This window comes from Dama dama, chromosome 24, assembly GCF_033118175.1.
Source record: "Dama dama isolate Ldn47 chromosome 24, ASM3311817v1, whole genome shotgun sequence".
NCBI lineage: Eukaryota > Metazoa > Chordata > Mammalia > Artiodactyla > Cervidae > Dama > Dama dama.
Genome location: NC_083704.1, coordinates 24937166 through 24960833, shown reverse-complemented (window position 1 = coordinate 24960833; position 23668 = coordinate 24937166). Strand labels below are relative to the sequence as shown.

Here is a 23668-nt window from a genome sequence, read left to right as displayed (position 1 = left end):
ATTACTGGTTTTTCTCTTTTTGCTCTTTTCTGTTTCACTGATTTATACTCTATTCTTTCTTTTTAATTATATATAATTTATTTTACTTTTCTATTATCTAATGTAGTTTAGAAGATTGAATTAAATGTATGTTTTCTTTTCTACTATCAGGGTTTAAGCTGTAAATCTTTCCCTAAGAACTGCCTTAGCTATGGTAAACAGATTTTGACAGACTTTTTTATTATCAATCATTTAAAAATATATTCTAATTTATCTGGGTTTTTAAAAATGTGAGTTAAATTTCATTTTAAATATGTGTTGTTTAAATATAAAATATTAAAGGATTTTCTAGATATAATTTTGTTACTGATTTTCAAGTTAATGCCATTGTTATGAGAATGAGTTCAATCATTTTAAGTGTATTGAGATTTGTTTATAGAACAATATATGGTCTATCTTGAACAGTGTTCAAGTTCATCTTTCTTGTCTTTTGCAGTGCATAGCTGCTGTTACACGCATGCAGTGAATTACAAATAATGTATTTTTCAGCTCTAGACATTCCACTTATCTTTATATTTTTCACTTCTCCCCTCATTGCATTCATATTTCCCTAAAATGTTTGAAGATCTTTACATTAGCTGTTTATATTTATTTCCTGTTGCTGTGTCACAAACCACCACACATTTAGTGGCTTAAAAACAATACTTATTTATCTCACAGTGCTGTGCTGTGCTTAGTCACTCAGTCATATCTGACTCTTTGCCACCCACGGACTGTAACCCACCAGGCTCCTCTGTCCATGGGGATTCTCCAGGCAAGAATACTGGAGTGGGTTGCCATGCCCTCCTCCCGGGGACCTTCCCAACCCAGGAATCGAACCCAGGTCTCCCGCGTGGCAGGCAGATTCTTTACCAGCTGAGTTACCAAGGAATCTCAGTATCTCATAGTAGAGATGGTAATATGATTTTTATTCTTTACTTTGTTTATGTGGTATGTCTCGTTGATTGATTTACTGATATTGAACCATCCTTGTATCCTCAGGATAAATCTCCTTTGATTAATGTTTCTGATGCCTTTAATGTATTTCTGAATTCGATTTGCTAATATTTTGTTGAGGAACTTTACATCTATGTTCACTGGCGTTATTGGCTTGTAATTTTCTTTCTTTGTGGTTTCTTTGCCTGGTCTGGTAGCAGGGTGAAACTAGCTTTAGAAAATTATTTCAAAGTGTTTCTTCTTCTGCAGTTTTTTGGAAGAGTTTGAGAAGGGTAGGCATTAACTCTTCTCTAAATGTTTAAAATAGTTCACTTGGGAAGCTCTCTGGTCCTGGACTTATATTAGCTGGGAGTGTTTTATTACTTATTTTGTGTCATTACTGGTGATTGGTCTGTACATATTTTCTATTCCTAGTCCAATCTTAAGAGATTGTAACATTTCTAAAAATTTGTCCACTTATAGAGTGTCCAGTGTATTGGGGTATAATTATTTGTAGTAATCTCATGATTCTTTTGTATTTCTGTAGTGTTAGTTGTAACTTCTCTTTCATTTGTTATTTATTTTGGTCTTCTTTCTTTATTCTTTTTTTCTTAATGATTTTGGCTAAAGATTTGTCCATTTTATATTTTCAGAGAACCAAGTCTTAGTTCTATTGATCTTTCTATTTTTAGTCTTTATTTCATTTATTTTATTTCTGCTCTGTTTTTTAGTATTTCTTTCCTTCTACGAACTGTGGGTTTTATTCTTTTTTATTTTTTTCCTTTAATTGTAAGGTTAGGGTGTTCATTTGAGATCTTTCATGTTTCTACAATAGACTGTATTGCTATAAACTTCTCTCTTATTACTGCTTTTGTTGAATCCCATAGACTTTGCTTCATTGTTTTTCTGTTTTCATTTGATTATGAGATAAACATAAATTGTCATTTTAAGATAATTTAAAAACTCACCCATTATACTGAAGTCTTCTTAAGTTTTAATCTTACTTCCCACTCAACTGGTCATTTGAAGTCACTGCCATATCGCTTTTTCTATCATATGCTTAAGGCCTGGATTCATGTTAAGTGGTGACTCTAAGACCACTACACACTCCATATTGTAGAGATTTAAACTTTCTGTAGTTCATTCTGACAGGATTATAAGACTCAGTAGCAATTTATTAATTATCTGCTTATTTTTAATCAATGGCAACCTAAATTAGCATTCTCAATTTTGAGAGACTCAACTGGAGTGAATCACTAGCTTAAGTGAGGGATGGAATATACTGGTGAACAAATGGACTGTTCAAAGACAATTACAGCTTCAGGCATTGCTGGATGCAGAGTCTCAGATGACTCATCAGGGCTCCCCTTTTTTCTCTGTATCTTTGATGTTCTTCTTTTTATGGGTGGATTTTAATATTAGATGAGCTTTATCCATGTGATGGAAAAGACAGCTTCTGGAAGCCCCCATTTCTATATTCATAAGTAAGAAATCAAAAGGAACAGATCTGCCTTATCTAAGTATTGGGAAATCTCAGGTCCTTTACCTATCCTCAAACTCTTCAGCAATGGGAGAGAGGACTCACTTTTGCCAACACTAGACGTGTGCCCACACCAGAGTTTGGATACGTGAGGTATTAAGGTTGACAGCTCCACCTCAGCTCATAGAGATCTGGAGGAGTTCTTTAGCAGAGAAATAGCTCATGAGGTTACTAAAGGAACATAAGGAATATTCCAGCCCCTATCAACTGAGGGAATGTACAAAACTAAAGCTCCTTAACAAGATGGAATCAGGAAATAGATGGAGTCAGTGATACAGATGTCTACCACAAGTAAATATGACAGGAAAGTAAAACAGTTAAAATCAAAATTTTTTTTCTATTTCTCTCTCTCTCTCTCTCTCTCTCTCGAAGAAAAGGTGACCTTGACCTAGTAATGCAATAAAAATGTAAGATTGTATTTTTATAAAAAGCTATGAAAACAAAAAGCTGTGAATGGAGACCTACATGAAGGATGGAAGAATAGAAGAATAGCCAGAGTACTTTAGCAGCAGTAGCAGGAGTAGCAGCACTTAAGAAGGAAGACTTTGTAAACTACAAATTAGATTTAAACAGAGGAGGAATTGAAAATGGAGGCATTATTTTCTACAGAAAATGATGGGCATGGAGAACAACAAAGAAAATTAATAAAAGTGAGATGATTAACAAAATACAATGGTAAGAATGTAAGTTAGGATTGAGTCCTTAACTTTCATTTTTATTAATCTCTCAGTGAAGATAGATAAATGACTACACAAATCCAAGCCTGTGGACACACTTTATAATTATGATCATTGTGCTTAAAACCAGATTCTTCTTTAATTGAATAAGACACTAAAACAACGAATGGCCAAGTTTTAATCACTCTTACACAAAGATTTTCCATTTATGTAATCTCAAACAAAACAAAACAAATTCTATATCACCTGTTAAGTTCCAGACCCTATGCACTCATTGTGGCTGAAGATACAAAGATTTTGCAAGTTCAGCATCACTTTCCTGTTTCTCTGGAGCAGTCACCCTTACTCTTCTGCTCAGGTCCTGACCATCCTCAACCAGCTTATGACAATGATGATGGCCCCCGTTATTGGGCCAGCTATAAACACTTGATTCAGGAAGAACCAATTAAGCCTGCCTATAGAGTTGATCACAAAGTTATAGTATTTCAATCTTATGCAATTTTTGTAAAGCAAAATTATTTCAAAATCTACTAATTATCCTTTACATTCTAGGAAGTACATTCTGTGACTAAGAGGACAACAATTTATCTGCCATCATTTCTGCTCTGCCCACTTTATGTTTCTGTCACTGTGACAGAAAAGCAGTGGGAAATGGCAAAACCAGTTCTGATTCATTCAACACATGAGTGCTTATTAGGTATAAAACACCATTCTGAACATTGTCCTGGATAAAAAGATAAATAATACCCAGCCCTTACCCTCAAGGATCTTACAACTTGGCAAGGGAAATAAAACATGCACATAGATGACTGCAATAAAAAGAAGATAATGATTGCTGCCAGATGTTTGGGGAGACTGAGTGCAGAATAAGGTAACATTCAATAGTCAGCCAAGAACTATTTGTTGAACAGCAGCAAGATGTGAGCTGGAAATGGAAGAGGAGAATATAGATCTTTACATGGGCAACTGAAAAATCAAGTGATATTACTTGCAACACAGCTCTTCAAATATATTTTTGGCACCAAGTTCCCAATAAATAGCCTTAAATTTAAAACTCAATAAGAATATAGCCTCTGTCAAATATAGCCTGAGGTACTGATACCTAAATACTAGGATCACCATTTTTATGTTCCCAAGTATGCCTTTCTGTTGCTTTGCTTATTCCCCCCTTCCCAAATTAGCTAATTCTACCTTAAGAGGATACCGAGTCTACCTGTTCCACCCTTCTTGTTCCTATATAGTAGAATAGGTGAGTTACAAGAGGATTTTTGACTTCAAACAGCTGAAAGAAAATATTACATAACTGGGGAAAAAAAGGCACGTGTGGATCCAAGAGTTCATGTGTTTTAATCAGGCCCCTATCTCTCTCTTCCTCAGCCCTTCTTCTCTCTTCCTTTTCGCCTCTCTGGCATCTCTCATTAGAGGATTCAAATATCTCCCTGCCTATGTAGCAGCTTCTAGCACAGCTACAGGACTATACCCTCACAGCTCCAGGACGGCTGGAAGGAGGCAGGACCATCACAACAGAAGGTGGCACTTACGTACACTTTATGAAGCATCACATCTATGAGTGATGGATAATAACACCGTATACAGGGGTAGATTCTTATATTTATTATGGTACTTTCCCCTTGAAAATGGCAGTAAAATATACAAAATCAAATAGTGTAACATTGTACAAAAGATATACATAAAGCATTTTCAGGGAAGGGGTCCCTTTTTCTTCTAACTCTGGCAAAGTGTCTGTTGGGCAGTGGTAGCTCTGTGTGGCTATCCTAGCTGATCCACGAGGAGTCCAAGGATTAGCTATGCATGACTATGGCTGCCCTCTGTTCACATCCTTGAACTCATCACTGTAACCAGAAGATTTTTTGTTTTTCCTCCTCAAACTTTAAATACTGAAACCTGCAGGAGGGGCAATATCTAAAAAGAAATTAATGGACTGGACTGTCCCTAGAAGGAAGATAAATAGGTGATTAAAAGGAAAAAATAAGTCCTCTGTATCAGGAAATGTTTGATGTCATTTGGGCAGCAGAAAACAGGTGTTCCGACACATAAAGGAACAAAGGATATTGGTCTAAAAACACTACCATAGCCAAAGGGGCGTGGCCTATTTTTAACAGAGGATTTGAGAGTTAAAAGATAACTTGTACAACATTCAGTTCCGTTTCCCTATATTACTAATGGAGAAACTAAAACCCAGACACAGGAACAGTCATGCCAAAGTAACACAGGTGACTGGTGGAAGATACAGCTACTCATCTGACTTTTTAGGTTTATGTGTTGTGTATGTGTGTGTTTTGTACAAGGACAGTTTTCTTTAGAACATTAACATTAAAATAAAAAGATAGTCTTGTTTTTGGTTTTCTCTCCACCCTCGATTTAATGTAAGATGGTTTTGCTGCCCTCCAACAGTAAGCAACAGCAAGAGTTGAGTTTACCATATGGAGTACACTTTGGTACCACGGACAGAGACATTGCCTTTCCTTAAGCAGGAACTAGGGCCACTTGTTGCTTTAACGGGCCAAGTTTGGGCTGGACCTGAAGGAAGGAACACCTTTGAAAAACAGCTTTCTAAATGCACTAAAAACTGCTCTGGCATCCTGTTTCTCCCTCCTCCCCCTACATCTTCAGTCAGAAAAAAAAAAAAAAAAGAATACCATACTGGATTGATGGGGAGATTTCTGTCTAACCCTGTTTCTTCCTCCTTCTGTCACTTCTTCCTTGCTATTTTCTGTCCGCGAAAACCTGACACCAGCCCAAGAGCATCGCTGGACGTGGGTAGGAGGGAGCCTTCTACCTGTCAGCGCTAGAGAAGAAGATGCGCTCTTCAGAGTTCTCCGTTGTTCCATCTCTTGCAATGAGAGGAAGAAAAGGAGTGAATCCGCCACGGATTTGCTGGAGATCAGGGTTAGTTCGTCCAGCTCCGGTCACAGTAACCCCTGTAGACCAAGGCTGCACTTTCATTCCTAACGTTTCTCCTCCTTGTCGTCTTTCCTTACAGGCTAGCCCAGTGCCTGGCTCCAGAGAAGTCTCTGGTTAAAGGTTCTTTACGTCATAAATCAGGTTCCTGTGTGTATGTGTGTTTTTCTTACGCAAAACTGGTACAGAGGGATTAGCAGTGGAGACTAGGGTATCCCTACTCCTCTTCAGCCTCGACCACAGCGTCTTGCAACTACCTTGCATCCTCCCGGAGCTCACAGCTCCGGCCCCGACCTCAGGGTTGGGAGCAGTCAGCCCAGACAGCACCGCCCTGTCCCGGGGCCGATGCCACCCGTGCCTCGAATGTGCGTGTCAGTGCAAGCGGGCGAGCCAGAGGCTTCTCCACTGAGACAGGAGCAGGAACTCAGCTTTCGCCTGCGACCTGCAATCCCCAGATTCCCTGGGGACCGCGAAACTCCCAATCGGAGGCAGTCCCCCCGCTCCAAGCCGCCCACCCGTTCCCCCCCTCTACCTCCTCACGCAGCCCCTCCCTGCGTGATGATGCAAACCAGTGGGGAGGGCGGGCTCTGAGAAGGGTGGGGAGAGCCGGAGAGAGAGCGAGGGTGGGAGGGAGTGGGAGGAGGAGGAGAGGGAGCCGAACGACCATTTAAAGCGATAGCAATCCGTGCCCTCTCCCTAGTGCTGGGCTGTTGGAGAGCTCGAGCTGCAAGCCGCGGAGCGCGAGCGCGGCGCGCCGGCTGGGGAACCCCAGAGCGCACGGCACCCCAAGCTGGCAGGCGCCGCGGGACCCCCTACCCTCGCCGGCTGCCCCTCCCCGGGTGCCCCCACCGTCCTCGCCAGCGGGAGCTCCTGGGCTTCCCACGAGGAGCTCACCCCAAGGAGCCCGAACCCCGGCGAGCCCGCCACCGTCCCCTCCAGCGCCGCCGCAGCCGCTGGAGCAGCATGGTCCAGCTGGGGAAGCTGCTCCGCGTCCTGACTTTGATGAAGTTCCCCTGCTGCGTGCTGGAGGTGCTCCTGTGCGCGCTGGCGGCGGCGGCGCGCGGCCAGGAGATGTACGCCCCGCACTCCATCCGGATCGAGGGGGACGTCACCCTCGGGGGGCTGTTCCCGGTGCACGCGAAGGGTCCCAGCGGAGTGCCCTGCGGCGACATCAAGAGGGAGAACGGGATCCACAGGCTGGAAGCGATGCTCTACGCCCTGGACCAGATCAACAGCGATCCCAACCTGCTGCCCAACGTGACGCTGGGCGCGCGGATCCTGGACACTTGTTCCAGGGACACTTACGCGCTCGAACAGTCGCTCACTTTCGTCCAGGCGCTCATCCAGAAGGACACCTCCGACGTGCGCTGCACCAACGGCGAGCCTCCAGTTTTCGTCAAGCCGGAGAAAGTAGTTGGAGTGATTGGGGCTTCGGGGAGTTCGGTCTCCATCATGGTAGCCAACATCCTGAGGCTTTTCCAGGTAGGGGGGTGCTCCCTCTGGGGCAGAGCGCGCTATAGCTCCCCGAGCTCTTAATCCTAAAAAAACACTGGCTTGGACCTGAGGGGCGCGGGGTCAGGTCAGCCTTCGCTCATTGCCACCCTGGAGATCCTGCCGAATCCCTCCCACCCCACGCGAGGAGGTACTTTCCCCCGCTGGGTTCATTTCCCTTCCATCTCTCCCCTGTCCGCGCTCCACTCCATCCGGCTTGACATCCTGGATTTATGGCCCCATTTGCAAGAAGCAATCTGCGAAAAACAAGGCGATGATTTAAATGGGTTTGCATTAGAGTGAAATATGGTCCAAAAACTGGCTCGTAAAAGTGCCAGGCTCCTGTGAGAGCCGGTTAAGCGCAAGGAATTTGAAAAATGAGAAGACGCCTCGAAACTGGGCATTTCTCAACTCCCAGCTTCCCAGCCCCAGGCCACCCGGCAAGACGCAGCTCCCCAGGAAAATGTCGAGAAAAGATTAGGGAGGCACTTCTTAGACCGAGGGCTAGGTCTTCACCTACATCTGAATGTTCATTGCCGTTTCTCCCAGGTCGGATTTCCCGACCTGTAGCCTGTCTTTGAGAAGGCATCGGGCAGAAGACAAGGGGGACGGCCCCCAAGTGGGGAGAGGCCACACACAGACGTGACCCCCAGGTGATTTGCTCTGGGCAGTTGTTTGCACCGTCTAAATTGCATTTGCAATCCAGCCACTGGCAGGAGCTGGGCGATCAGCTTTCTACTCTTGCCTTTCGGAGCCCAGAGATGAGCTCATGCTAACTGCGAAACAAAATAGCTTTCTCTGCCTCCTCCCTCCGCCCATCCTTTCCCACGACCTCCCTAACGCGACCCCCCAACCCAATCCTGGGCTTTGAGGACGATTCTCAGAGTCAGGCGAGAAAGCACCTGGAGGGAGGCAGTAGGGTGCGCTGAGCAAGGCTGGGCGGTCCTCCTGTTGGGGTGCAAGAGGGCGACGGCGAAAATGGGAGAAGGCGGATGGGGCAGCTGAGCGATGGGTTGGTTAGTCTACTGCAGTGCTCTCTCTCGCCGCCTGCTCCCGGAGCCTCAGCCCCAGGGCTCGAGTGCTGCATTGGGTATAAATGGATGGCTGTGAATTAAGAAACTGAATTTCAGGGTCCGCGTGACTATAGGTTCCCTTTTCCTTGTTTCTCTGTCTTTCTCACCGTCTCTCTTTCTCTCCTCGTGTCTCTTTCTCCGTGCTTCCCCCCCCCCCTCCTCTATTTTTAATTCCCCCTTTCAATTCCTGCCTCTCTTCTCCTTCTCTACCTTTATCTCCAAGGTTTTTTGTTGTTGCTGTTGCTGATCTCTATCTGGAAGTGATCTTTTTTTAAATGCACTGTTCTCTCCCTGCCAGGTAGTAGGGAGAGAACTCCCTCAATCTTCTCAAGATCTTCTGTCTGACCCCTATGCTCACCCTGTCTAGAGAGTTGGCTCCCTCTCAAGTGCCTTTCCCTAAGAGTGTTGGGTTTCTGGAGGGGACTCCAGGTGAGAGTCCAGCCATCACCCCCATCTGCTCCCAGGAGTATGAAGTTTGTGTCTGTGCCAGTAAGAGGGGTGCCTGTCCATGGCTGCAGCCTGGGATGGGTCCTCTGATCCTGTGAGCATCCCTAGTGCCTCCCCGGGATGCCGGGATGCCCTCACAAAGATCTTTAGATGTTTGCAAACCCTAAAGTGCTTGGGGAGGAAGCCTTCACTTTGAGTTGGTGCGTTCAAGAAGAGCCTGGCTTGTTGTAAGCAAAACCCAGAAGCAATTTCTTTACCTCTGAGGTTAAGCCAGAGAACCTGAGGAGGCAGTCCTGTAAGGAGGATGAGGCCAGAGGTCGCCTGAAAACCACAGAGGTGACTCACAGAATTTTAACTGGAGCTCTGGGAGTTGAAGGCCCATTTGCTCTTTGACTTTTTTTTTCTTTTATTAATTATGTTACTGCCTGTTTCTCTCTTTCCTCAGAGCTTGGGCAGTACTGCAGATGGGCCTGCCTGTCTAAAACAGAGTGAATCTTCAAGTCAAGAGAGAGCTTGCAGACTAGGCTGACGGATTGTGTTTGCTGAAAAAGATTCCAGGGGGAGCTGATTCCTTCTCTGGTGTGTGGACCTGAGGCAGCTGCACGAAAAGCAAAGGCTTGCCTTGTGTTTAGTCCCCGCATTCCCTGGGCTGGGAAGGAAAGGAACTGAACGCCAGCGTTAGCAGTGTGGGCTGGGACCAAAACCATTCAGAGAAAACACTGTCATTTTCCTCTAATTTGCAAATTGCAGCTATTCACGTTGGACTAAACAGCTGAGGGAAAAGAACCCCCAGTTTTCACCTGTATTTATTGAGAAGAGGCCGATAGTAGGAGGGATGCACCAACTTGTAGCTTGTGCTGTGGGCTGGGTATGAGCGTTGGTGTGGCCATCCCAGTTAACCGTTGCCCACGTTTAAATATATAGACATAGATTCCGACAGTCTCTTCCAGTAGCCTTTTTTTTCCCCCCTTGCATGTGATCTTAGAAACTCCTGGTGTGCAAGTGCAATCCCCAGTTTCCCAGCCTCTGTAAAACTGCAAAATGAATAGAGAAAATAGTGGAACACAGACCCATTGTTCAAAGGCGCAGTCACTTTGGGGAGAGAAGAAAAGAATGGTAGGTGAGTCTTCCTTGAGATTGCAGAGTTCAGCTCAATTAAGATTGTCCTATATAAAAGAAACTCCTCTCAATGATTGAATTCTTAGTTCTCCAGAGATTCAAGTTTTCTTTTGCCTGGTCACCATGGGTTGCTGTGGGGAATATGCCACACCAATCATTTGAGATAAAAATTTATGGTGAGATAAACTTCTAGGCTGGGAGAAGGAATACTTAGTGACTTAAATGGGGGGGGGGGGGCTAAGCACTGAGGGTTGAGGGAAGGAGAAGAAGATAGTAATAGATGTAACAAATGCTGCAGCTGCCAGCAAAGCCTGGAATGAAGTTCTTTCATGAAAATGAGGACCAGGGCAAGACTGAGTACTCAGATGTAAATAGTGTCTCGGACTTGGAATCCTCCTCTGCCTGCTGGTGGGCCGGAGCTGAGCGAGTGCTCTCTCTCCTCTGTGTGCGGACTGTGCTGGCTAGTCAGTGACATGTCAGAGCGCAGGAATCATACCCAGTGGATCTTTCAAATCCAGGAATTTGAGGCTAATGACATTAGTGTGTGGCCCCGGCTCTGCCAACTAGAATTAAGTCACTGCAACAGCCCTGCAATGCATTTTCAGCCTGAAAGAAGCATCAGGGAGGCATTTCTAGAGATTTGTTTCTGAGCCTGTACAAAATAATACTCTCCTAATGCTAAGAAAGATTAAATGTAAATTAATATTGACTATGAGTAACATATTTTAAAACAATGATCACAGAGTGGGGGATGGCTTAAAAGTGAAGAGCTTACATAATGTGGTGTCCAAAGAATAAATCTCCTCTGACCACTGTTTCATGGGCTATAAGTAAGATATATTATAGTGGAAAGTAATGGGAACGTTTTTATTCAAGGCTTCTCTGCTATTGACTTGAGAGCAAACACTCGGAGAGTATAAATTACTCTTGCTACGTCCTGACTCTGATGAACAATATTTCATGTTCAGTGACATGGTCTAAGATATAGACTTGGAATTGAATGGCATCTGTTTCAGTTGTTTTGTTCTCTCAGGAGCAACTAGATAGAACAAAGTGGTCAACTTGACCCTTGTGGAAGCATATTGAAAATCTAAACCTGTGGCCCTGGTACCATAAATGAAATGCATTTGTAAATTTGTGTTTTCCTTCTGCTCATTGATGCTTGAGTATAATCTCAATCTTTGGGGGCAGCATTTTATACATAAGTACAAGGTTCTCTTGCTTCTTTCTCTCTCTCTCTCTTTCTGCAGCTTATGTAATTGATAGAACTGGGCACCTAGGATAATGTGGTGTTACTATAGTGGGAATAAAAAAAAAAAAAAAACAACTCTAACTTACTCTTTAAAAAAATTCACAGATATAGGTGTCAGTGCCATTTGGAAGAGTCTCTATAACAATTTCTGTCTCCACATTTACTGTGTTTCAGCAAATTTACCTAACAGATGGTGAGTGGGCAATTTTTAAAGGGGCATTTTTTAAAAGAGCAGAAAGGGAAGGAATAGAGACAGGCACATACTATAACTGAAGATACCTCCACAAGTATTTTATGGGTATACATATACATATATATATACACACACACACACATATACACACATATATAAACACACACACACATATATATGTATATATACACTTATACAACTAAAAATGTCTTTGGATTTTTTTTTCTTCAAGAATTACTGAGATAATGGATTACTTCAATTTCACAAACATTTAGGATTTAGCAAATTATAAATGCTCTCTTTGTTATGTATACAAGTTGTATCATGGATTTAAAAGACCATAGTCAATTACACAAAGTGTGTTCTAGTCTCAATCCTGCCATTAATTGGCTGTGTTACCTTAGGTCATTCAGTTTTTCCAGGCCTCATTTTTCTCATCTGATACTTCTTATTTTTTAAAGATGTACTGAAGTTTCTAATCTCTGTGTCACAGTTTAGCTTGGAGAAAATCATGCTCCATGATGTTGTATTTCCAGCTCCAACTTTGAACTTTGAGTGAATTTGGGGCAACTTTTTAATGATCTTTTCACACAGCTATTTTAGTTAATATTGGTCTAGCTGATTTCACCACTCAAACTTTTTCTTGTGTTCTTCTACCACTGTGTGCCTTAGTCATATGTATCAAGGCTATTGTGGAAAAAATTGCCTCCTGGGTCAGCTTCCTACGTGGTCATATGACACAGGGCAGGGAGTGGGGACTCTGGATTTTACAGAAGCAGATACAGTTTTCATTATCCACGTCTTCTCCCCTTTCATCTTGCAAAAACAGCAGGGTTTTCTTGGAGAACTGCCAGATAATGACATCCTGCCTCCTCGCTGGCCCCAGGATGAGTCACAGCAGGTGATCGGTTCATGTGTGGGCATCTAAGTCTCTCGGACTCCTCCTTGAGACTTCTCTCAAAGAAGGATGGGGAAAAAAATGTCTTTTCTCTGTGGAATTTCTAAGCTAAGGAGAGATGTCTCTGGGACTCCCAGTGATCATCCAGCACAAGAAGAGACCTTCTGTAACATAAAGTCTTGCAGAGGTAAGCAGGGCTGAGTGATGGAGAGAAAGCTGGAATTCTGTTGATACTCCGGAACGCCCAAATCCAACTTTGTCTGAATATTTGGCAGCACCCCTGAATTTCCAGTACTTGTCCCTTGAGGTTGTTCTTGTTTGTTTCTGTTTTCAAATTGCCTTTGATGATTTTGAGTTTGTTTTCAGCCATGTTCAACTGAAAGCGTCATAGCTAAAAGAGCTAATTTCCTTCATTAATGTCAGGTTTGCTCACTGACATTCCTTAGGTAAAAAATAATAACTGATATTTTGTTTCAGGAAAATCCTTATAGCCCAGGTTTGAGATACATGAAACTTTACATCCTCCCCCACTCTCTCCAACATTTATTGTTTTACTTTAAGCATTTATGGAGAAGGAAATGACAACCCACTCCAGTACCCTTGCCTGGAAAATCCCATGGACGGAGGAGCCTGGTAGGCTACAGTCCATGGTGTTGCAAAGAGTCAGACATGACTGAGCGACTTCACTTTTAAGCATTTGTGATCATGTATTTCCCATCTTGATGCAGTTGAGAAAGAGAGCAAATACTTCTGATATAAACTGCAGCCTACAGCCCTCCTATTTGGAAGCTTTAGGACAATAGTTGATTCTTATCATTTAAGCAGGTCTTTTGTTGGTGTCTTCAGAGCACAGAAGCATTTTCATGGCATAATGGAGTACAAAGTACATTAAGCCTGCTCTACTTCTCACCCTCTTTTAACTTAAATAGGCAAAAAAGAACAGGCTCAAACACATTTTCCCAACTAAAATACACATGTGATTATGTTTAGAAGACATTTATGCAACATGTAGTTAGACTAATAAATTAATGAACCTTTTGCCAATTGGCACAGCAAATATATATGTTCAATGTACTTAATTAAGAAGAAGACGACAATAACCTATTTTTGCAGGTTAAATAATTACCTGAGAAGAGTATTGTGCCTGCACACTTAATATTATAGTATTTCATGCTTGACAAGTAATTTTCTTTCAGTTATATTTACTGCCAAGTGTTTCTTGGATCAAGTTATTAAGTTATAAAGTCAAAAGTAAAATGATACATAATTACAATGATAAAGGAAACATATCTCACTTTATGAAAAGTTCTAATTTCTTTTCAATATTACTAGCAATGACCACAGTACTCATTGGAGTTCTTACTGTGAGCCACTGTGTCATGTACATTTAGTTCTGACAGTAGTTCTGCAAAGGACATATAATCACACTGTAAGTCTGAAGAAAGTGATTCTCACAGTCCAAAGTCACATAGCTAGTAAGTGGCAAAGTCTAGATTCATCTCAGATTTGTCTGACAGTGCATTGGTTTTAGTCACTATGAGCACTGCTCAACTGTTGCACCAATAAAGAAATGCTTAAAATAATCATAGATTTGCCAACCCTGAAACTATAGTGATTTAAAGATATCAGAGTTGCTAATTACTTAACCAAATCTACTTCCAGAAAGAAATAACGTTTTATTTCATTTCTATAGCAAGATTAATTCTGTATGCCAATAGAAACTTGAGCACACAAATCCTTATCTCCAAAGAAAATATGCTTGTTTTCCATTATTCAACAGGTAGCTAGCCCTGTGCAGAGGCAATAAATATAGAGTAGACTTTTCATTCAAATAAATGAGAAAAGATGTTTCTTTTTGTCCTGATTCAGTGCCCATTCATTATGGATTATGATAGTTCTTCCTAAACTTTATTTCATTCACTCCACTCTTTCTATAAACCTCAAGTGAGAGAATCCATCATTCAGATATATGTGCAATGCAAGGGGACTGTATTAATATAATTTCTGGAAGTCAGGTTGATAGTGCACAGAAAGTATATCCTAATAAATGCAACATTAATGTTTGTGTGGGCCGTGGAATGAAGGGTAGGAGAATTTTCAGTTTAATGGATTATTTTGTCTCTTACTATGAAAGTGCTGCGCCTTAATAGTCTTATAATTGGTCATTTGCAGAGTCTTCCGTCTCTGGGTTTTGTGCTTTCTTTACTCTGAGGCTGCTGATTCCTTTTCTCATCCTGGATGGAAGATAGCAATGGAGCCACTGCCAAGGGCTCAGCCTGCCTCTTTGTGTTATTGTTCGGTTGAAAATATTTCTATTTGTTACAGCGCTGTTTAAACATTTTTACCATGTTTTAAACTTGACTGTGTTCTGAAGGTATTAGCACAGGCAGATATAATGGGGGATGTTTTCCAGGAGAAAACATGCATTTATCAAAGGAAGTATCAGAATTTTCATGTAGAGATTAAGAATCAGATTCTAGAGTTTGACAGACCTGAATTTAAATTCATACTCATGACTTATTACCAGCCTCATCGTAATCAAACAGATGTCACATCTCTCTTTAACTTCCTTATCTTTGAAATGGGAACAAGAGAAGTGTGCCTGATGGAGTTACACATAAAGCACGTCTGAAAGAATAATCATACAGATTGCACAAGATACGCATGGAAATAGTTTGGCATCGAGTTGAGCGTGTGATTAGTGTTTAATACATTTAAGTGCTATTGTTTTATTATTATTATTATGCTGCCATTAAATATCATTGCTACTTAAATGTCATTATTGCTAAGTCTACTGTAAAATTACCATAATAATCCATGAATTCTACTCTTCTGTTTCCTTTGCTTAAATTGATATCTATCTATCTATCTGTGTGTATACATATATATATATATATATAGAGAGAGAGAGAGAGAGAACATTTTATCAGTACTATTCAATGGACTGAGAATTTCCATGGTGCTGGTTAAAAAGTATCATTCATTGCATGGACTTGGTGTACTTAGCAGATAGACTAACAGATTTGAAGTCAGGCATCCCCAAGTGTGAATTCCATGGTGACCCTTTTCTAGCTGTAGAACCTTGAGGAAATCATTTAAACTTTTTGAACTTTACTACTTACTAGTTTCCTCATCTATATATTTTTCAGAAATACTAAGCACCCTCCTTGTGCACTGTTCTACGTTCTTGGACGTATCAATGAATAAATTAGACAAGAGCCTTTATGCATTCTCTCTCTCTCCCCACCTTTCTTTTCTTGTGCTCTTGTTGATAACAGATGGATGTTATAAATAAATTCTATGCTTTGTCACAAGTTGATGGGTTCTATGGGGTGAAGAAAAGAATTTGAAGCCACTGAAAAGCCTTGGTTGTGAGTGCTAGAGGGGTGTACAGGTGGGTTCTATTTTTAAATAGGGTAGTCAGGCTGGATTTCATAAGTTGACATTTGAGCCAAGACTTGAAGTGAGGGAGTTGTCAGAATGGATTAGGGGGGGACCACTCCAGTGCCCAAATTCTGAGGCATAAGTATGCCTGGCAGGTTGGAGGAATATCAAGGAGGCTGCCCCGGCTAACTTAGTCAGTGGGGAGGAAGGCACAGCAGGAGGACTTGAGGTCAGGCCAACGAACTGGGTAAGTCCTGGGAGACCGTCACATGCGTTTTGTCTTTTACTCTAAATGTAGGCAGCCAGAGGCAGGGTTTTAGCAAAGGTGTGACATGATCTGTCTCTTGTTTGACAAGCATAACTCTGTCTGTGGTCTTGAGGATGAGGGAGAGAGCGGAATCAGGGAGCCTCTCAGGAGGCAATTATAGCCTCCGTGAGGTCCATGTGCCAGGATGTTGACGGCCAGTGTTCTCAGAAGTGGTGCATCGGGAAGACTGTGACAGCTTTTCCTGGTAGATTAAATGTGAGAATGTAGAAAAGGGGTCAAGGGAGAAATCAAGATTTAGTGCCTGCACAACTAGAAAGGTGTGGTCACTATCACATCAAATGGAAGAAGTTTAAGGTAGAGCATTTGTTAGGGGATTAAAGGTTTTGGAGGTATAAGACAGTATTTTTCTTCACATCCGAGTAGAGATGCTGAATACAGAGTCAGATACACAAGTCTACAGTTCTGATGAAAGGTCTAAGCTAGAAATACATTTTACTAAAATGGAGATATTAAGAACAGTTACATGGAAGCGCTATTTTAAAGATAAAATCATGTAGTTAACACTGTCTTCTCAACACTTTTAACAACTCTTAGGTAAAATAACAATCTGAAATGAAATGAAATACCTATAGTTTTTTTGTTTTTGCAGTAAAACTGAATAAAATGTTGTCACAGTTATTTTATTAGGAATAATATTTGTGACACAGTTGTTTTAGTTAAGACACCATGACTACAAACGTTTAGAATAAACCTTTCAGTCTCCAAATTTTCACTGCTACTGTACTTGAAACTGTGTCTTGTAACATTTAAGTTAGTTATGATAGAGTACCTCTTTAAATAGAAGTAATTCTGAACTATCTAGATCAATGCAGTCTTACATACCTTTATATATAATTATTATTTTATGATTCATCAAATTCACTTGAAAATTTGTATCACTGATAAATGAGAACTTAAGCATTTACTTATATATTCAAGGGAAAATTGTACTTGTCATTTCCATTTGGGTACCTACTTTGAACAATTTTGCCAGACATTTCACATTTTCCCTTCACTGTGCAATTGAAAACTTGACAGGGGGAAATATTATCTTACTGGTTTTGAGTTCCCCTTAATTGTTGTTCAGTCGCCCAGTCACGTCTGACTCTTTGCGACCTCATGGACTGCAGCACGCCAGGCCTCTCTGAGTTCCCCTTAGCTATCTGCAAGTCCTTAAACAGACTTTGTGGCTTAACCAAAATTCCCTTCCATATTCATTCCACTAGCAGCTATTGGTCTAGGCATGTACTTATACTAAAAAATGCATGACCACGTTGTCTCCACACATCTATAATTTTATGTTAACACTATCATTATGTAAGCTATATTTTAATTGTAATTATAACAAGTTTTACATCAACACATCCATTTCTAGTGTTCATCTAGTGTTCAAGGAGAGAGCAGCATGTAGTAAATTTTATCAAAATATACCATCTGAAGAATAGAACAGAGGGTAATTGTCTAATTCTATATTCACTATAATTAAGTTCAGTGGAGTTGGCATAATAGAATTAAGATGAAAAAAAATAGACGTTGAGGTACCATGGCTCCCTCTCCTCACATACCCCTTTCATATCAGAGAGCAGCAACGTAGCAGCTTTTTGTACAGAAATGGAGACAGGAAGAGGCCAGAGGATGAATGACAGGCACAAGTAGGGTTGAACTACGAAGAGCAATATGGAAATGAAATTTCGCTGTTGGCTTCGGTGAGTGGGGAAGATGTATCAGCATTTGTGCCTACTTTGATCACATTTTCTGGAACAGTTAAGCCCAGCGTCAACCATACTGTCCCATCTTCCTCATAAGTAGGAACATACTGTTACTCGAATCTTTGCTTCCTGTTTCTTGATGATTGGTTGAGAAGATTATCACGGGGACTGCATCTTGTGAGCAAGTACATTGTTTTGAAAAGATTGAAATTCACTTAAGAACAGTAAGTCCAACTTTCCTCTTTCTTGATCTTGGAATATTTAAGTCTGGAGTGTAGCAGTAGGTTATGGGGGAGTATTATTGGAATTTTTGGTTATGCATGATGGTTAGGAATGTAGATGTTAGTTCAGATCCTGACTTTCCACTTACTAACTGTATGAGCTTGGGAAATTTACCTGATTGCCTGAACCTCGGTATCCACATTTATAAAATGATGATAAACACCATTCCATCACAGAGCATTTTCTTTCACTGATTCTGACCCCTAGTCGTCAAGGTGACCGAACCTCGACACTGCATTCATTGCCATTCATCGAAACAATCCCTGTTTTGAGAAGTTGGATGTTGAAGCCAAGTGAGGTCAAAAGAGGGAAATATTCAGGACATCTTCACTCAGGGGCTAAGGGAAATATTCAGGACTCAGATGGAGAATCAGGCAAAGGGCAGCATGCTTAATTTCCTACTGTCGTGATTAAGAACAAGTCAGACAAGTGGGTTTAAACTCACTTCCATTAGGCTGGTGATGGGACCTTAGGTGCTTTTGTAAGTCCTGTAAGCCTGAGCTGAAATCTGAAAGAGAGCAGTGACATTATCAAGACCTATCATATAGCCTTGTTGTAGTAAGTGAAAAATCCTTTTGAAAGTGTTCAGCACACTGTTTGGCATTTAGTAAGAACTTAGTAAGTTGTAACTTCATTGACTACTACCACTCCTAATTTTGTTAAGTAGCTGAGCAAATCCTAGGCCCATTCTTTTCTTAAATTGCACATAAACATTTGGACAACCAGCTAACATTTATCAAGTGTTGCTTTTATAGAAACCCTCATGAATCCAAAGGTGCTTTTAACACTCTCTCAGTCAGAGTGTGTTTTGGAAGTGGAATCAACACAGCACTGCCTCCATCATCACCGCCATTACTGTCATGGTACTCGCTTACTGAGTGTTTTCTGTGTGCTGGGCGCCACGTTCAGCCCTCCGTATTCATTATATGGTGTTGTTCTCACCTCAGGAGACATTATCACCATCCCCAATTCTCAGATAAAGACACTGAGGTGTTGGAAATGTAAGAAACTTGAAGGCAGGGAATCCAAATCTCTTTCTCTCAGACTTCAAGAACCCTTAAATATTAGTATACTATCAACACTACATCTTGTTAAGTCTGCTTCCCTCCACTCAAGTTAGTGTAGAAACAATTCTCAATCCCCATATTCTTCTATTGCCCATGCCATCGTGACCTCAGGACTAGTAGGGAGAAGTGACCTCTTCAAAGACAAAGGCAACCTAGTCTCTTCTGCCTTTCCAGAATGAGCTAACCAATGTTTTCTTTCCTTCTTAAGAATCCCCACGTGTTCCTTTTGGCATTTGCCTTGGCCTTTTTGAATTCTGACATTCTGTACATGACTCATCCACTCTCCTTAATGCTGGTTTATCGAGGTCAAGTATAGGGTCTTACTCATCCTGAAGTCCAATTATACCCCTGTAACATCTCACTCTGTGCTTTTCTTCTTATAGGGCATCTGCAGATATTTGTTTGAATTTTGTTGAATTGTTCTCATCAATACTACATTAAAAGTTATATAGAAAGTACTTTCCTGTCAGGAAAGGCATCTAAATAAATTTCTAGATGGTTACTTTTTATAGGATTATTATAGAGGTTATGGATCTTCAGGTAATATCTTTTAGATTAAGTTCTTCATATCACCTTAGTTTTACATAGAATGATACATCTGAATTTTCTCTATCAAACCTATGTGGCTTCACTGGCTTATAACTTAGCTTTTTGGTTACATCTTGTTGACTTTTCTACTTACAATGATATTTGAGCCTGGTATTGATGGGGTTGAGTGGGAAAGCACATCTTAAGGCCATGAATTGGTTTTGTAGAGAACTAACATAAAGAACTAATGTTTTATCATATTCTGCAGAACTCATGAGTTTTTTTTTTAATTCTATAATTCCATTATTTCGAGGAGTATAAAACCAATTTCAAAATGTTTATCCTAATTTGTTCACCTCCTCCTTCTTAGTCTTAGTGAGGAGAGGAGTAAACTGAATGGAAGAAAGTCATTATGACCACTGAGGCCACAGGGAAACGAGTCAGTCCCTGAGTATTATTTTCATCTCTCCCCTATGCATGCGATCTAAGGTCTTGAATGGTTACTAGGTGAAAATTACCTAGTTGACCATTGCTAATGGGTTGTGTCATTTAATCCCCTGGTAGTCATTCAATGAAAGTATGTATTGTTATGGTATCTTATAGAGCATGTGCATGGAACCTAGACTCAGAAATAGTTATTTGCTCATTAAAATATGGAATTTGGACTTGGGTCTCTGACTTCTAAAGCACTTCTAGTGATTTTTATCACTAAATTAAAGTTGTAAAACTCTGTGAGAGTAGATAGCTTCTAAAATTTCCTCACCTCTAAGTTTTTAGAATTAAATTTTCATCTGATTTACAGTCTTAACAGTTGAGATGGGTAGGGAGGACTGCCAGCCTGTTGAATGGAATTTTCCTTAAATTAGCCTGTTTTATGACACCAATTCACTCATTCATTCCCTCAGTGTATATTGGAATTCTCTCTGTGCAAAGCCATTTTAGGCATCACAGTGGAGTGAGCACCCCTTCAATCGACTCTCCCACAGCTTCAGGGAAGCCTTGGACTTTTTTGCCATGTATGGAAGGGGGCTTGGTGATGGAAGCCTGGTTTGTCCTCCTCTGATAAAACTAAGACATACTCACATTGGTTCACAGGCCTCTTGATCCCATGGTATAACAGTACAAATGAACCTTATCATTTTGCCTGCAATTAATGATATAAAGGCTTTGGATTTGGATATAGAGAATGGATGCAATTGTGGGCTTGTTGGTTCTACGTGTATATGGGTCTCATATGTCATCAGCCTGCAGCTACCTGCCAGCCACCACTACTTTCCACAAACCAAACAAATACATTCTTATCTCTTCTATAGATAAACTCTTGACAATATATTTAACAGTATATGTATGTATATATATATATATATATATATATATATATAGAGAGAGAGAGAGAGAGAGAGAGTTATATATATTGTTACTAGAGCCTCCCCCAATAAACTTATCATTGGCTAACCAATGGTTTCTCAAATATGCTAATTAAAAAACCTTTAAAGTAGACTGACATACCACTGCCTATAGTAGACAATGGTATTCTTTAGAAATCATGGGGAAAAATGCCACCAGGTATACATTTCTTAATTTATGATTGTCCATATATATATATAAGCAATTGTTATATGTGTGTATATACTTGTTCATATATATGAATGATTTAAAATTGAAGATATATTTAAATTTAAAATTTGAGGATATATTTATATGTGCTTCTGTTAGCAAGCAGTAAATGAAATTATTAGCAGATTCATACAGCAGGGAAATAACCAATCAGATTTAATTCAATAGCTTGCTTTTTTTGGTAAATTTATGTTTATGGTTATTATATATATAATATGTTTGCTGAAGAAAATATTTCTACTTCTTTTACAAAACATTAAAATCATTTAATATGGATACAGTATGTCTCAAATGTCTTAGTTCAGTTTTGATCTTTAATATCATCAGAAGTAATAGAAACATGCCTCCCAAACCATGAAAAAGGTGTAATTGCCTTCATTTCCCTTATACTTTTGAGACTTCTGAAAAATAAATATTTAATTGTGTTATCTATTTCTATCTAAGGATAGATAGGAAAGTAGGAAAACAATTTTCTTTTAAAAAGTCAATATTAAAATATGTTATTCAAGATGATCAAAACTAAGGAAGTGGTAAAGAAATTCAAAATTTTAAACTTGACAATGGTACTTTTTTATGAATCTATGGTACTTCTTCTGAAGGAATTAATCTTTTTTAAATTTAATTTATTTTTATTGATGTATAATGTGTTAATTACTGATATAAAGTGACTCAGTTATACATACATATGTATATATATATATACATTCTTTTTCATATTATTTTCTATTATGTTTTATCATAGGATATTGAATAGAGTTAGTTCCCTGTGCTGTACAGTAGGACCTTGTTGTTTATCCATCCTATATATAATAGTTTGCATAAGCTAATCCCAAAATCCCAACACATCCTTCCCCCATGACCCTCCCGCTTGGCAACCAGCAGTCTGCTCTCTATATCCCTGATTCTGTTTCCTAGTTATGGTAATTTGAGTTATATTTTAGATTCCACATGTAAGTAATATCATATGGTATTTGTCTTTCTCTTTCTGATTTACTTCACTTAGTATGATACTCTATCATTGCAGCTTTGTTCCTACACATGGGATTATTTTGCTCTTTTTCATGGCTGAGTAGTATTCTGCTGTATATATGTACCATATGGTCTTTATCCATTCATCTGCCAGTAGACATTTAGGTTGTTTCCATATCTTGGCTACTGTGAGTAGTGCTGCTGTGAGCAAAGGTGCATGTTATCTTTTCAGATAGACTTTTTCTGGGTACATGCCCAGGGGTGAGATTGCTGATTCATATGGCAACTCTAGTTTTAGTTTTATGAAGAATCTCCATACTATTTTCCACAGTGGCTGCACCAGCTTACCATTCCACCAACAGTGTAGGAGGGTGTCCGTTTCTCCACACCCTCTCCAGCATTTGTTATTTGTAGACTTTTTAATGATGGCCTTTCTGACTGCTGTAAAGTGGTACCTCATTGTAGTTTTGATTTGCATTTCTCTGATAATTAGTGTATTTTGAAAACTAAGCCTTGTCAGTTGCATTGTTTGCAAATATTTTCTCCCATTGTGTAGGTTGTCTTTTAGTTTTGTTTGCAGTTTTCTTTGCTGTGCAAAAACTTGGAAGCTTGATTATGTCTCCTTTTTTTTTTTTTTTTTTTTTTATTTGTTTATTTTTGTTTTTATTTCTATTGCCCTGGGAGACTGACCCATGAAAACACTGGTACAATTTATGTCAGAGAATGTTTTGCCTATGTTCTCTTTAATGAATTTTGTGATTTCATGTCTTATGTTTAAGTCTTTAAGCCATTTTGAGTTTGTTTTCATTCATGGTGAAAGTGTGTGTTCTAACTTCATTGATTTACATATAGTTTTCCAACCTTTTCAACATCACTTGCTGAAGAGACCATCTTTTCCCCATTGTATATTCTTACCTCCTTTGTCAAAGATTAATTGGCTGTGGGTATGTGAGTTCATTTCTGGTTTATTTATGTCTGTTTTTGTGCTAATGCTATACTGTTTTGATTACTGTAGCTTCGTAGTATTGTCTGAAGTCTGGGGTGGTAATGACTTCTGCCTTGTTCTTTTTCTTCAGGATTACTTTGGCAATTATAGGCCTTTTATGATTCCATATTACTCTTAAGATTATTTATGTTAGTTCTGTGAAAATGTCGTGGGTGATTTGATAGAGATTACATTAAATCTATAGATTACTTTGGGTAGTATGGCTATTTTAACAATATTAATTCTTCCAATTC

The 23668-nt window shown here is 40.1% G+C and overlaps 2 protein-coding genes across 2 annotated transcripts in view; both read left to right on the top strand.

Annotated features, from left to right (window-relative positions):
* The first annotated feature begins 6438 nt into the window (after window positions 1–6438).
* LOC133045581 (uncharacterized) lies at window positions 6439–7090 on the top strand. Its single transcript, XM_061127767.1, has 2 exons — window positions 6439–6648; window positions 6794–7090. Exons 1-2 carry the CDS (start codon window positions 6439–6441, stop codon window positions 7088–7090), a joined length of 507 nt encoding a protein of 168 aa, XP_060983750.1.
* A 194-nt stretch (window positions 7091–7284) lies between these two features.
* GRM7 (glutamate metabotropic receptor 7) overlaps window positions 7285–23668 on the top strand; it is an 837184-nt gene continuing 820800 nt past the window's right edge. Inside the window, exon 1 of the mRNA XM_061129157.1 lies at window positions 7285–7575. Within this exon, the coding sequence (XP_060985140.1) occupies window positions 7300–7575 (276 nt within the window). The 5' untranslated portion in view covers window positions 7285–7299. The remainder of the gene's footprint in view (window positions 7576–23668) is intronic.